The following is a 16599-nucleotide window of genomic DNA, read 5'->3' as shown; positions in this document are numbered from 1 at the left end:
ACTCTATTTGAAAGGTTGTGCTAAAAGTAGCCATCTGATTAAAAAATGCAACATCTTTGCATACACTGGAGCAGACAATTCTCTAAACGTTTTTCATCAATTATATTTAAAGAAAACATGCTTATTAGCTTCCTGCACGGTTCATTAAGGTTACAGATATTTTTAATCAATTTGCTCAGACATGCTGTGGCACGCCTGGAACAGGTGGGATTTCAATTCGGACGTCTTCATTGAATTTATAAGATGTTAATAACCTGTTCAGACATGCTCTGACACACCTCCACGGTGGGTGGCACCTGAACCAGACTTTCTGGCCCAGAGGCAGAGACATTACTACTGTGCCAGAAGACCCTTCATTGATTTGCTTAATTACCTTCACAGGCCTAGAAAAATGCAGGTTCATGTCCTAATGTGTGTCAATTAATCTTTAAGATGAGGAAAGCCCGGATTTCAATGGAGACTTTCACAATCACCCAATATTTTAGGAGTACTTTACAACCAATGAAATATTAACAAAACATAGTCAATGCTGTAATGTAGGAAATGCAGCAGGCCATACTGGATAAGTACAAGAATAAGAACGTTTTGGAGAGATATGGGCCAAATGCATGCAGGTGGGACTAGTTTAGTTTGGGATTATGGTTAGCATGGACTGGTTGGACTTAAGTCTGCTTCCATGCTGTATGACTATGAATAGATACGACATATAAATATTGGCTAGAACACTGGAGTTCTCTACCAGACTTTTCTGTGAAATAATGCCAGTGCAACTGGGAAGGCAAATGCATCTTGGTTCAGCACCTCATTTGAAAGATAACACCTTCAACAGTGCAGAACTCCCTCAGTGCTGTATTGGATTCTTGGACTTAAGCTTGCACTGGAGTCTTGTATTGGGCCACATTTCTACAACCTGCTAATTCAGAGACAAGAGTGTTGCCAGATGAGTTATGGTTGAGACAATATTAGGTAGAATGGCAACAGTATGCCTGTGCCAAGAAACTAGGTTGTGGTGTTGATGGCAATGGCAGTGGGTGGAATATTGGGGGGGCGGGGGGTGGTATCGTAATAGCCCCTGCAGTCAAGATTGATACAGAATAGTAAAGCTTTCAGCTGAGGGGTTTTAGTAAGGAAAACTAGGAAAATTAATCATGCATTTTCCAATGTACACATTTTACACAGTGCTTTACCGGAGAGGGAAAAACTCAAATGCTGGAACTCTGACAAACTCATTAACAAATGGAAAGCAGAATCTGGATTAACATTTCAGTTGCAGATGTTCTGGCTAAGGTTGCTTTGTTCATCTATCCTTTTGCTTTTCAAACTCTGATGGATCTGCCATGCATTTTTAGCATTTTCTCAACTTATAGGCTCCTTTTTACAAAATGCCTTACCTTCATGATGATGCCTCTTAGCAAATGCAATCTCTTTGTCATTTTGCAGGTGAAATCTTTGAATACACCTTCGCACCAAGTCTTCCCAACCTGGTTTCATTGATGCACGTAATGCATTTATATCTAGAGATATTAGTTTGCCTAAGGTTTTTCCAGAGGGGGAGTTAAAAAAAAAAAGAATATTAGTCAAATCTTTCACAAAGGCAAACTTTGAAATTAAAAATGCAGTTGCATTCCTTTACCTGTTAAATCATGTCTTGTCGTAAAGCTTTCAGTGTTAGCAAATTGTGGTCTTTCCTTTATAGGGACTCTCCTTGCAACACAGATCAGGCAGGACTGCAAATCTGAAGAAAGAAAAACATTCCATTTAAATATTATAATGTTGTTTGGAATCGGATAGATTTTTCACACAAATATAGAAAGCATTTTCAACCAGTTGCTTCTGAAGCAATTATTAGTTTCAGATACACACATCATCCAAGTTCCATCAGATCCCTCACTCTGCCAATATTATAAAAAGATAAGTGGAGTAGAGCAGTCATCACGAAGTGATGAGTGCTAGGAGCTGTGTTCAATCTGGTCCCTTGGGTATGATCTTATCCTTCAAAGCAGATGCTCTGCATGATTCAATAAACAGATATTTTGGCACTGGATAAGACACATCTGGAATCAGCAAAATAATTGTAAATGCCTCTCATCTTAGTTGGGTCATTCACAAACATCAGTAATGGCAGTCAAGACTCTGGTATCTTTGCCAGGTTTTACAAACGTTGACGCGGAGTTATTGGTGAACCGACAGCTCTACATTTGTTTGTTAGAGAACATATTTAAAATAGGCAGCTTCCTCTTCTGTAGCGATTCGGAAAAGGAGTGGGTGTGGGGGGTGGGGGTGGGGAGCGGAGAAAGACCTATTGGAAAACAAACTAAGCATTTCACAGTGTATTGATTTCAGTTGTGACAGGCCAACTATTTTCTTGGACACACTTGCATTTATTTAAGAAATTCTTGGGTAAAACAAAGGGATATAAGCACTGGGGAATGGAACTTCTCACATAAGGCATGCCTAGATTCAGTGTACAATGCGGAGATGGTAATGTTGGACTGGGGTGTACAAAGTTAAAAATCACACAACACCAGTCCAACAGGTTTATTTGGAAGCACTGCTCCTTCTTCCACAACCACCTGATGAAAAAGCAGTGCTTGGAAAGCTAATGCTTCCAAATAAACCTGCTGGACAGTAACCTGGTGTTGCATGATTTTTTAACTTTATTCAGTTTGTACAGGTTTATGTAAAACTCTAACTTGGTTAAACATAATTCAGTCATAGCTTCCTTGAACATACTTAACTGCTCCAAGTTTGACATGTCATTTACCACACTAACCATTGTGTTTCGAGATTGCAAATTAGGAGCAATTCTGTACAATGGATTAGAAACTGACTTTTCAAAATACACCTTCAGGGTCAGTAGATAGAGGCTGCCTTTATAGCGATCTCTATGATGGTTTGAATCTTGTTCTCACGAGTCAAAGATCAGGGCCAGGTTTCAGTTTCACATCTATCAGAGAGACTAAAGCGTTTCACATAGGGGCTTCCCAACAACCCACTTGCTTCTTCCATGAATTCATGCCACCTTATTATTTTTATTTGTTCCTTTAGAATATCTTGTACAACTGCAACATAACTTCCCAACTTCTATACTTAATGCCCTGACTGATGGAGAGTGTGCCAAAAGCCTCCTTCACTTTCATGCACCTGAACGCCAAGGTTCCTCTGGTCCACTACACTCAAGGCCCTACCATTCACTGCTGCTCCTAATTCACGGGTCAAAATGACAGCGATTCACAGATTACTTTACATCAAAGAAATTCACCAAAGATCCTTAGACAGCACCTTCCAAACCCACAACTGCTTCCATCTGAAAAGACATGGGAACATTACCATCTGCAAGTCCCCTCCAATCCACTCAACATCCTGACTTGGAAGTACATCACCATTCCTTCACTGCAATTGGGTCAAAAACCTGGAATTCCCTCCCAAACGGTATGGTGGGTCAACATACAGCACAGGGACTGCAGCAGTTCAAGGTGGCAACTCACCACCACCATCTCAAAAGGGTAACTAAAGGATGGGCAATAAATGTTGGCCCAACTAGTGTTCCCCACATCCCCCAAGTGAATTAAAACAAAATCGTTGCAGTGCTCCATTGCTTCTCTTCCTCCTGCCTATTTCTTAATGAGTTCGTAACCCTTCTTAAAAGCCTATTACCCATGCTCTCCCATTTCATCTCTATCTTCCAGCAGAGACCTACTTCCATCAAGAATCACCTCTCCCTACTGAAGTTATCAAGCTATTTTTCTTCATTCTCCACCACTTGCCTCATCTCCAACTTTTCCATACTCACCGGAATCCTGGAACTCAATTACCTTGGAACTGCATTCTCACTTCTCTTTAGCAACATCCTTCCAATCTAGTGTCCACCTAACACTACACTGTCAAAGTCATAAATTACATTCTGTGAGCCTGTGACCATCATATTTCTTCTCTTCTCATTCTCCTCTAGCTTCTTGTTTGTTGCTTTCCCCATAGAATCCACTTCTAATACTGCTCTCTCCAGGTTCCAAACATACTTGTAGAGGAAAAACATTCTTTGTGGCATGATCCAGAAGCAAAAGATTAGTTTCTAGATGTATGCGCCATCACATTTAGCTTTATTAATACCATTTATGCAAAGGCCGCTGACAATATCAAAACTATTTGTCAGACATGAAGTCCTAGAGTTAAAATTTTCTTTCTTAACGCGGTAAAAATAGGAAAATTCTTCTTGGTTCCTGCCTCCACTTAAAAATCCTAATTAACACTATTGTTACCAAATTTAAATAATTCAACTGTTTCCAAAACACACAGTCTCTTTTCCACTGCTTTACAAACTTCAATCAGGTCTGCAAACCATTTCCTCACTTGCGATGCAACAACTTTTAAACTTTGGCGATTTCTAAACATTAACGGCTCACAGCAACCCACTATTCTCAGGAAGTTGACTGAAATTGTGGTGATGTTCTCAAATTTCCACATGCCCCCTACAAAGACCAAGTTTCTTACTATTTTTCACTTCTTAACACTAGCTATATGAGAGACTCAATAGCGAGAGAGTCCTACCTTCTCAATTCAGTTCTTTCCACCTTCACAGCTTTAAGAACTAGGAGCAGGAGCAGGCCACCTGGCTCCTTGAGCCTGCTCTGCTATTCAATAAGATCTTGGTTGATCTTTTCATGGCCTTAGCTCCACTTACCCACCCTCTCTCATCATAACCCTTAATTCCTTTACTGCTCAAAAAATTATCTTTGCTTTAAGAACACTGAGGAAGCCTCAATTACTTCACTGGGCAGGGAATTCTCTGGGTGAAGAAGAAGTTCCTGCTCAATTCAGTCCTAAATCTGCCCCCTTTATTTTGAAGTTATGCCCTCTTGTCCTAGTTTAACCCACCAGTGGAAACATCGTCTCTACTTCTACCTTATCTATTCCCTTCATAATTTTATATGGTCCTAAAACCATTTTTCTTCTATACTGCCTTTTAATTCCCAATCTATGATTTATTTTTAAAACGTTCTCCTTCTGTATCCACTGATTTGCAATAATCAAACAAAGCAGAGATCTGTTGCTGTATAAGGATACTGTTGATTTATAAATTACAGTCTACTGGCTCTAAAGCAACAGCATAATTTACCAAGCACCAATTAATCTAAATAGGTATTTTGTTATATTTATTTCAAGATATTGCAAATGAAAATGATGATTTGATTTGGATTTATTATCGTCACATATACCTAGTATAGTGAAAAGTTTTGTTTTGCATGTAGTACAGACAGATCATACCATACAAGGATCATTGGGTGATTGAACAGAGCGAGGAATACAGAGTTACAGCTGCAAAGAAGGTGCACAAGAAACAAGATCAACATTAGATTTTAAATTTGAGGGGTCCATTTAGCAGTCTAATAACAGCAAGGAAGAAGCTGTTCTTGAATCTGTTGGTTTGAGCTTAATATCTTCTGCCTGATGAATGAGGTTGGAAGAGATTATAACAATCACTGAAACAAATAAATATAATACACAGGATATCACATTGGGAGGAACAGACCAGAGGGTCTTTATCCATGTACATGAGTCATTACCCATGTGTTTGTATGAACTGCCACTATCAACGAGAAACTCATATGGGAACTCAATAACAGTTACTTTACTGCAGATTAATGAGTTTGTACATTAAAAATACATTAAGTATTCTAATTTTAGAATCAGAGAATATATTTCTCTTTTTAATCTACATTTGAAATAATGCGAAATTAAATAGCCAATTTGTTAGGGTTCCTTCTCATTACAGACATTGCTGAATCTGCTTTGTATTTATATAAATTTAAGTTCACTTTGCAATCAGTATCCATCTTAATTGACATGACATTTCTAAATACAATCTCATCATATCAATATTTTTGCAGCACTTTTGAGCTTTGGATTTTTTTATTAAAACTAAACTATAATTTGTTATTATGACAGTGAATATTTACACTACACTTAAATTAAATCAACTAACATTTTAATTTGAAACTTGGTTTTTTGATTTGGGAATAGGATTGAAAAATAAAGCCTTAAATTAAGTTTGAACAAAGTAATTTCTTTTTGTGTAGTATTTTTAAAATGATTGTCTTAAAGGCAATTCAGGGAGAAATAGCAATGGATCTCTATACTTCATGATGCAAAAATGTCAGTAGGATTTTAGGTCAAGTGTTCTACAACTGATTTTCATGCTGTTTACTACAGATGATCTAGTAGCATTTATAATGTCAGATATGCAATATGGTTGAGTAACTCTTCAGCATAAAGTGGAATAAAATGGAGGGAAGATTTCAGTAAACTGCTTCTTTCACAACTACGGGCACCAAAAGAATATTTTGCTTTTAAAATATTAAATTGCATTTAAAACAGTCTAGTTTCAAGACTTAAATTTTTCTAAGTTAATCCAGCTTTTTTTAAAAAAAACACTAGTTCATCCTTTTTCCTACTCAAAGGCATCCTTTGTTATGTGCAACTCACTGCCCAGAGGCCAACCAGGGAGACTGACCCCAAACTACCACAAATATGTTGTGATTCACTCATTAGTTGGTATGCAAGTTTAATATTCTTTCCCTTCTGTGGAGAAACAGACTTGTTGGACAATGATTGCATTTATCAGCACGCACTTGCAATACAAGAATGATTGGCTGAAACTTATGCCCTACAAGTCTATACCAGCATGGGAGGCAATGAGAGAGGGTTGTAATGCATTTACAAATATTCAAATGTTGGGTATTTCTAATACTGATGGTAGGGTTCCACAAGAGTTTGAAAGCTTACCTTCGCCCTCTTCTTTTATGGACTTTGGTTGAGATACAGCAAAACACTGCATAGTTTCATATTTCTGAGGTGCTTCCTGGTTATCATGCCCTTCCTCTTCAGTGTCACCAGGTGGTTTAACCAACATACGACAGTTGAAAGTGTGACTGTTCCGTCTTGGAGTTTCATTGGACCAAGGCACCCCATTCACTGGAAAATGTAACGTTTTGCACAGTCACTTTTAAATAGGAAAAACATTTCTTAACACTGCAAGAACAAACGCATAATCTCTTTTGCTCAAGTTGCATACTACTGAAAAGTTTCATTGCATGTTACACTGTTTATTCATTTAATTACAATGCTCAAACTGCCTTTCCATCATGCATATTTGAATTTACGAGTAACCCATTTTCTCACGTTATTGGAAGAAATGTAAACAAATTGAATACATTTCATCTGGCAATTTTATGCTGAGGCATGAACTGATAAAAGTGCAAAAGTTTAAAAAAAATAATCAGGGGTCTCCCATTTAAGATGGGGAAGCTTTTTTTTTGTTTTCAGAGGGTCATTAGCCTTTGGAACTCTCTTTCCAGAGAACAGAAGTAGTGAGGTCATTGAATACTTTAAGACAGGAGGTAGACAGATTCTTGATTAACAAGGGAGTCAATGGTGATCAGGGATAAGTTGGAACGTGGAGCTGAGGCCACCATCGGATCAGCCATGATCTTATCAAATGGCAGAGCAGGGTAAGAGGGCCGAAGGAGTACTCTTTTTTTTTAAACTGCATCACGGTACATTGAGCCACTGACGACTTGTGACAATAAAAATCAAACCAAAATCAAAACTAAATCAAAGACGTTAGGTATACAATTGAGTACTCCTGCTCTTAACTGCTATATTCCTATGTAAAACGGTAATATTTTGATTTGTTGGTTCACTTTATTTGCCATTAATGAGACACACAGCATTGGCATATTTAACTGGCAGAGTAAGCCAGCTGTCCACTCATTAGATCAGCAACGTCAAAGTTTTGCCTTGATCAGAATGACCCCACAAGAAGATAGATAGAGTAGACAGTCAGAAACTTTTTCCCCAGGTACAACAGAGTGTTACAAGGGGACATAAATTTAAGGTGAAGGGTGGAAGGTATAGGGGAGATGTCAGGGGTGGGTTCTTCACCCAGAGAGTGGTGGGGGCATGGAATGCGCTGCCCGTGGGAGTGGTAGAGTCAGATTCATTGGCGACCTTTAAGCGGCATTTGGATAGGTACATGGATGGGTGCTTAATCTAGGATAGAAGTTCGGCACAACATCGTGGGCCGAAGGGCCTGTTCTGTGCTGTATTGTTCTATTGTTCTATTCTAAGTCACACTCTGAACAGGCACATGGTGTAGCATGATGGTTGGTCAAAGTAGGAACAAGCTGGTTGGATAAGGTGGTAGGTCAGTGATTCACAACACCACGTGTTTTGTTTTGTGGAGCCCAGGGCCGTACTCCTGTGCCACAAGGAGTATTTAGAAAGTCACATTGCAAACCTGCTTCCCATCAGAAGGTATTTCACTAGATAATAGCAAGGGCACCACTGAAGTTTCATTGCCAGTTTTCATTGATAACACGGATTGCTTTTGCACATAGGTAGAGGTACAAAATAGAACCTTACCAAGAGACTTGGGCAAAAGATTTCGCACAAATTCTGCATGGTCACCAACGTGTAGTATGCTGTATACACTGGAGTTGATAAGCTCTTCCTGGTTGTATTTCAGGTACTGGGTCACATTCTCAGAAACAAACACTATATGTCCTTCAAGATTGACCACAAAAAAGAATCCATCCAAAGCCTGCAAAGAATAAATACTACAATATCAATAGTGTTCAAACTCAACAGCTAGTGCATTCTCCCAGTACACTGAGATGATGCTTCATTCTGCTAAAGTTCATGGTTAGTTGAGAGAATTGCTTTCAAATATCAGCAGCTCTTTCAGTTCCATCGAAGCTATTTGGATGCTGCCTGAACTGTGTGCTCTTCCAGCACCACTAATCCAGAATCTGGTTTCCAGCATCTGCAGTCATTGTTTTTACTCCATTGGAGACCATCCCTCCAATGTCAAGCAGAGCACAAGAAAGGAAGAACAACTGTTTTTAGTTATATTCTATATATCCTTAATATCTTCTGTAATTCAAAACGGCACCGGAGCATGCCGACATGTTATACTTTACACTCTACTTCTTTGCTAAATACAGACAATAATGAATTAAATTAAAATGAATGATTTAAGACTTGTTTTCCCTGAAGGACATTAGTGAACCAGATTGGTTGCATAGTTGCCATTGCACTAGCCTTTAATTCCAGACTTAGCTTACAGAATTCAAATTTCACCATCATGGTAGGATTTGAATACACGTCCGGAACATTAGCCCGAGATTACTGATTACTGCCAATCTAGCTCTCACTACCTCCCCTCTTCACAATAGGTGACTGTTGCACATAGAAAACAAAGTTTCACAATTAAATGGCAGTCTTATCAATAAGGAGGACTTCTTGACTCAGCTAGTTCAAGCAGTTAGCATTTGAGCCATGCAGACCATGACAATGCTGGAATCCATCCCCAACCTAGACTGCGTTAGATTATCTTAGCTCAAGTTAGAGGTCCTGCACCCTCAGTGTTCACAATACTGCACTGAGTGATGCAGAGTTGAATGGGATAGCTGGATTCTGATTTCAGGGTACCACTTAACGCTTGCTGCTATAAGTGTTCACATCAATACAGAGCAAGCCAGGATCAGTTTTGCTATTATTGGATGCTTTGCTGATCTGCATCATCTAGGCTCAAGTGAGGAACAATCATTTGGATGAGGAACCCTGTGCCCACAGAATTGTAGCTCACTAAGAAATAAACACAGAAGCAAAGTGAAAGGGAGCTGGCGGGGGGTTACAGTTTCTTATACATGCTGCTCAATAGATCGATATTGGACTTGCATCTTTGTTATGGAAAAAGGGAAGGAAACTGGGTATGAGAAATGTTGGCTAAGTCAGGATTCCATTGAATGGCGGAGCAGGCTTGAACAGCCTCCTCCTATTCCTATTTCTTATGGTCTATGGTCAATGTAAACATACAAACTTAGAAAGTGATGCAAACAAGCCATAGCATCATGGTGTAACTAAGCATGATGGTTCACACAGCAGCAACCATATAATGTCCTGAGAAACGTGAAAAACAGAAAACCTGAGCAAATCCAGGGGAGAACAAAAAAAACAGGAAAATTCCCAGAGGTGATTCAAACTTGGAGACATGACATCGAGAAGTCACATTGCCCAATATCTAAGCAACCTTTTGAAATTGTGCAAATTCACAAATGTTGCTTAACCCATCAACTTGCTGCAAAGGTAATGCCCCTCCATAGAAATAAACCTCTCAACATCGAAGCTACTCATACACTTAACAGGATGTAGGTCTGCTCACTGAACTGGAAGGTTAGTTTTCACTGGGTCTTTCAAGTTCATGAGCTGCTCTTTGAGTGTATTGATGGGTTCGTGGGCTACCATGATGCCAAGGGATCTGAGTAGTCTGACAGTTATTTCCAAGATGTCTTTTAAATTGGGGGCGGGGGTGGGAAGAGAAAGAAGAGAGAGAGAATGGCTAGGGTTTCTGGACGTATTTTGTTTACTTGTTTGGGTTTGTTGCTGAAAAATCGGCAGACTGTGTTCACTGGGTACCCGTTCTTTTTGAATACACTGTATAGGTGGTTTTCCTCTGCGCTGCAGTGTGTGGTGGCTCATTAAAATAATGTTTTAATGTAGCTTCATTTGGAGATGTCGGGAATGATTGCTTCTGTAGTTCAGCATTTGGTCAGTGTGTGTTGTTTTCCCTTAGACACTGGTTTGAAGTTTTCCATTGGTTGTTTGCTCAACTGCGACATCTAGGAATGGCAGTTTGTTGTTGTTTTCCTCCTCCTTAGTGAACTTTACCAGTAAGGATATTATTGATGGCTTTGAAGGTTTCCTCTAATTTGTTTCGTTTAGAGATGACAAAGGTGCCATCCAAATAGCAGACCCAAAGATTGGGTTGGATGGTTGGTAGAGCTGTTTGTTCGAGTCTCTGCATAGTCTCTGCTAAGAACCCTGACATTGGGGATCCCATGGGTGTTCCATTGGTTTGTCTGTAGGTTTTGTTATTGAAGGTGAAGTGAGTGGTAAGGTATTGGCCCACTAGCTTGACGATACCGTCCTTGCTGATAAAGTTGGTGGTGTTTGGTGTATGTGTCTTTGGTTCTTCTAATAGTGTAGTCAGTGTTTCCTTGGCCAGGTTGATATTGATGGATGTGAACAGGGCTGTTACATCAAAGGAGACCATCATTTCATCCTCTTCTATCTTGGTGTCTTTGATGGTCTTCAGGAATTCTTGGGTGGAGCGGATGGAGTAGTGAGAGCCTTCTACAGAGTATTTTAGTGTTTGGTCTAGCTCCTTGGCCAATATCTAAAAGTTTTTTTTCCCAGGTAGTGAGACTATGGGTCTGAGGGGGCTCCTGGTTTGTGAATTTTGGGTAATTCGTAGAAGCATGGTTGTCCAATCCGTCCGGTTTCATTTTTTTGGAAGTTGGTTTTATTTATTTCTCCAGATTTGACTTTTTTTGAGTAGTGATTCTGTTCTCTAGTTGTGGGGTTGGGTCTATCACTACTGAAATTAATCATTTTATTAATGACTTAGATGAGGGAGTCGAAGGGTGGGTCAGTAAATTTGCAGATGATACGAAGATAGGTGGAGTTGTGGACAGTGAGGAGGGCTGTTGTCGGCTGCAGAGGGACTTAGATATGATGCAGAGCTGGGCTGAGGAGTGGCAGATGGAGTTCAACCCTGCCAAGTGTGAGGTTGTCCATTTTGGAAGAACAAATAAGAATGCGGAATACAGGGTTAATGGTAGGGTTCTTGGTCAGGTGGAGGAACAGAGGGATCTTGGGGTCTATGTACATAGATCTTTGAAGGTTGCCACTCAGGTGGATAGAGTTTGTAAGAAGGCCTATGGAGTATTATCGTTCATTAGCAGAGGGATTGAATTCAAGAGTCGTGAAGTGATGTTGCAGCTGTACAGGACTTTGGTTAGGCCACAGTTGGAGTACTGTGTGCAGTTCTGGTCGCCTCACTTTAGGAAAGATGTGGAAGCTTTGGAGAGGGTGCAGAGAAGATTTACCAGGATGTTGCCTGAAATGGAGAGTAGGTCGTACAAGGATAGGTTGAGAGTTCTCGGCCTTTTCTCGTTGGAACGGCGAAGGATGAGGGGTGACTTGATAGAGGTTTATAAGATGATCAGAGGAATAGATAGAGTAGACAGTCAGAAACTTTTTCCCCAGGTACAACAGAGTGTTACAAGGGGACATGTCAGGGGAGATGTCAGGGGTGGGTTCTTTACCCAGAGAGTGGTGGGGGCATGGAATACGCTGCCCGTGGGAGTGGTAGAGTCAGATTCATTGGCGACCTTTAAGCGGCATTTGGATAGGTACATGGATGGGTGCTTAATCTAGGATAGAAGTTCGGCACAACATCGTGGGCCGAAGGGCCTGTTCTGTGCTGTATTGTTCTATGTTCTATGTTCTAACCTTCTAGCTATGCGAGCAAATATATCTAAAATCGCAACCCGAGCTACAAATCTTCTCAAATCTCACTAAGTCTCTTAGAAACACAGAATCCCTACAGCATGGAAGCAGATCATTTGGCCCATTGAATCCACACTGTCCCTCAGAAGAGCATCTCACTAAGATCAATCCCTCACCCCAGCCCTGTAACCCTGCATTTCCCATGGCTACGCCACCTAGCCTGCACATACCCGGACAGTATGGACAATTTGCATGGCTAATCCACCTAACATCTTTGGACTGTGGGAGGAAACCCATGCAGACATAAGGAGAACACACAAACTTCATACAGTCACCAGTGGGTGGAAACAAATCCGGGTCCTTGGCACGGTAAGGCAGCAATGCTAACCACTGAGCCACCGTGCCTCTTGGTGCTCGTCTTGATCTAACTCAAGCAGTACGATTCCTCCAGCTAAACCAAATGTCTCCAAAGTCAATTTATTTTTTTTAGAAAAGCGAATCAAGGCCAGACTTGACAGGTGATATTTAAAGGGGCAGGTCAGGAGTCTTGCCCATCAGCTTTCGAGCCCCATGGAGCCGGTCTCACTTCTTTTTGTGAAGGCCCAATAAATTAAATGGCATTTAGGCACAACTGGCTAGCAATGGGTTTTCTCCAAAATTGAAACAACTGAGCTGGCATTGGGGAAGGAGAAAAAGCTCTGCCTGTCAGTGATTAACTGACAGCACTTCATTGTCGAAAAATGTGGCGCTGGAAAAGCACAGCGGGTCAGGCAGCATCAGAGGAGCAAGAGAATTGGCGATTTGGGCATAAGCCCTTCATCCTCTGATGCTGCCTGACCTGCCATTCTTTTCTAGCGCCACATTTCTTGACTCTGATCTCCAGCATCTGCAGTCTTCACTTTCTCCCTGACAGCACTTCATTCCTTGGTTCCCAGCCAGACTTCCTTCCTGATGCTACAATCATGTGAGCAAGGGACCCATTCCCACTCCTTGCAAGTAACCTTGCAGGTGTAGCTTTTTAGGGTTTCCCTTGCTGCAAGCCTGACCCACCGCCAAGTGAACTGAAGGGCTTCAACTGGGGTGTTAGGAATGGGCAGAGTGATTCTTCTTACTACAATAAATGGGCTGCAACAGGAAGGCAGCAGGACGCTACTGCCAACAAACTTGCTTTGAGAAGGAACATGAAATTCTGCAGGCACGTTTAACGTGTCATAACCAAGGTCCTTGCAATAACCTCAAAACCCTTCCTGGGCCTCTATATTACCAAGCATTTGAGGCCAAAACTGACATAGTAATCTCAATCAAGAATAACTCCTTTGATCTGATTAATGACTACGTATTAACAGACAGTGAGGTTACATTAGCTACTAATGAAAGAAAAAACCAAGATAATTGAATCATATAGATTACAAAAGTAACAGATTGAGACTACAGCCCAATAGAAAAAGCTGGACTATAGTGGAGTAAATCCCATGGCTTCCTCTGTTGATTATTATCTCTGTCCAACTGACACGCCTGTGTGGACATCACAGCTGCCCAGTATAGAATTTAATAGAAGCACAAGTTTCAATTTAGATTTATGTTCCTATGGTCAAATGTTCTGCAATATGCAAAAACGGCACAAATTGGCAGTAGCCATTTCGGCAAGATCGACAAGCTGCTGCTTACTGAACCATGCCCAGGAAGAAGCCAACACTTTTTGAGCATCAATTATTTTGGGAAAAACTGATCTCGGATCATCATTGATTCTTTATCTCTCTTTCACCTTTTTGGCCTGAAACTAGTCCTCTCTCTAACGAGCAAGCACCCCTATGGCCCTCCGGAATCAAACTTAACGAGAGGCCGAATGGCCTATTCTTGCTCCTATCTTCCTATAAACCTCCATTACCTAGCTTAGCAGGACTGTCATCATACAGTTCCATTCCAAGCTGTCCAGTCACAGCCAGAGGATCACTTGCTCCAGCATTATCATTTCAGAAGTTTCCCAAAGATCCATCGTTTATTTCTGATCTAAAAATGCTGTCCCTTAGCAATATCAACTGAAAATATAACTTAAGGTTCTACATGTCTGATGATAGCTAGTTCTACTTCTTCACCTCGGATCTTGAGCTCTCCAAAACTGGTCATAGTTATCTGATATCCAGCAATGGATCGGCAGAAATTATAACTATTGGCAACCTTAAGCCAACGAACCTTCAGCACTCATCATTGCCTAGGTCACTTCTTCCTCCAGCCACTGAAATTAAACCAGATTATTTCCAACCTTGGTCTCCTATATGATCCTGAGCCAAGCTTTCAGCTCCACACCCCCTCTCTTGGCAAGAGATTGCCTAACCCACTACTGCTATCCTTGAATCTGCCCACGTGCTGATGCCTCCCTTTCTACATTTTTGTTACCTCTATTTTCAATGGTTGCAACACAAATCTGGCTAGACTTCCAATTTCTACCCACTGTATGGTCATGAATGAGCTGAAAATGTGTTGCTGGAAAAGCGCAGCAGGTAAGGCAGCATCCAAGGAACAGGAGAATCGACGTTTCGGGCATAAGCCCTTATGCCCGAAATGTCGATTCTCCTGTTCCTTGGATGCTGCCTGACCTGCCGCGCTTTTCCAGCAACACATTTTCAGCTCTGATCTCCAGCATCTGCAGTTCTCACTTTCTCCTCCATGGTCATGAATGAGTTGAGGTTTAATGTCTGCATCCCAATTCACACCAACCCCGAGACGTCACGGTCATTGGCTTCCAGTCCAGCAATGCACCAAATGCAAAATTCCCATCCTTCATTGCAAATCTCTTCATGGCTTCACATATCGGTTACCTCCTTCAGCCATCCAATATACCAAGACCTTCAAATCTGGCCTTTTGTGCTTTCTGACATAATCCATTCATTGTTGGCGCCATGCCTTCAAATGTCTGAGCCCTAGCCTTTGGGATTAGTTTTTAAAAATCTCTTAAGTCTCTTAACACCGCTCGTTGACCAAGCTTTTAACTTGGTGTCAAATTTTATTTGATAACATACTTGCATGGCACTTTGTAACATTTCCTTATGTTAAAGTGATCATGTAGATGCAAGTTGCTGCACTCAATGAAAAATGAGACTGTTGACAAAATAAGAACAAGAGGGAAAGTACTGCATGCCAATATCACCCTACTGTCTTACTCAGTCCTCAGTTTCCATGTGCATAACAGAATTACCATCAGAAATGCATCTGACTAAAGAGACGTTACAACTGAATCAAATCTTATGTTCAGTGAACAACTCAGATGCACTTTCACAATAGAGGTCACTTTTTACCAAAGACTTTCCTGTCAACTGTACCAAATAACTATTGTCCTCAGCAAAGTAAGTTTAGTCAGCATAAACTAAGAATCAAAGCTCAGATCTTCAACTTTCTCTTTGCTACATGTATGTTACAACTTTGCCATTAAATCAACAATATTAAAGAGAAATTTGAATTTCTGACATTGCGTGTATTATGTTGCTTTATGGGCAATGAAACCACATGGTCATTTAGGGACTCCCGAGAACCCTTACTGCAGTTTTGAAGACTGTTTCCAGCATGAAAGATCAAGAGAATTTAGTCAAAGTTAACGTTATCATTTTATTGCTAAAACTGATTATTTTTGTCCTATCTTTTGATCAATTCAGCAAAACCTGTTAACACATTCTATCATGTATATCAATGCTCCTATAAAAGGCCAAGACTTGCGCTTTATGACTTTATACCAGCTTTGAACAAGTGTAAATTTTTCTGCAAAACCTTTGGTGCAACAGAATGCAAAATCATAAATTTGGTAACTTAAAAAAAACTTCCACTGAAACCTATATGGTATGTCCTGTATCTCTGAATGCATTTCATTACAGCAGAATAAATTACATTATAAGCTATAAGCTTCAGGGTTACATTTTCTTAAAAATGTTGACCTGCGATACTCATTAGGTTGTGCTGAGTGCCAAACATGTAAAATTATCAAAACTAGAATAAAAGAATCGAGGATCATCAAACGCAAATTACACCAAGTACTAGCATAACTGGCATAATTGGGGAGGCAATAGCCTAGTGGTATAATCACTAGACTGTTAATCTAGAGACCCAGGTAATGTTCTGGAGTCCCAGGTCTGAATCCCACCATGGCAGATGGTAGAATTTGAATTCGAATTCAATAAATACCTAGAATTAAGAGTCTACATGATGACCGTGAATCCATTGTTGATTGTCGGAAAATCCCACCTGGTTCGCTAATGT

The 16599-nt window shown here is 40.5% G+C and overlaps 1 protein-coding gene across 11 annotated transcripts in view; it reads right to left on the bottom strand.

The window, feature by feature from the left end:
- The window catches only part of ncoa2 (nuclear receptor coactivator 2), a 308555-nt gene that overhangs the window by 68379 nt on the left and 223577 nt on the right, over positions 1-16599 (bottom strand). For all 11 annotated transcript variants that reach the window (XM_072571432.1, XM_072571438.1, XM_072571441.1 and 8 more), the window contains 4 exons: positions 8422-8599; positions 6784-6972; positions 1634-1735; positions 1392-1532 (listed from right to left, as the gene is read on the bottom strand). In XM_072571432.1, the coding sequence (XP_072427533.1) occupies positions 1392-1532; positions 1634-1735; positions 6784-6972; positions 8422-8599 (610 nt within the window). The remainder of the gene's footprint in view (positions 1-1391; positions 1533-1633; positions 1736-6783; positions 6973-8421; positions 8600-16599) is intronic.

The sequence above is a fragment of the Chiloscyllium punctatum genome, chromosome 5, assembly GCF_047496795.1.
Source record: "Chiloscyllium punctatum isolate Juve2018m chromosome 5, sChiPun1.3, whole genome shotgun sequence".
Classification (NCBI taxonomy): Eukaryota; Metazoa; Chordata; class Chondrichthyes; order Orectolobiformes; family Hemiscylliidae; genus Chiloscyllium; species Chiloscyllium punctatum.
This window is presented reverse-complemented; position numbering and strand designations above follow the sequence as displayed.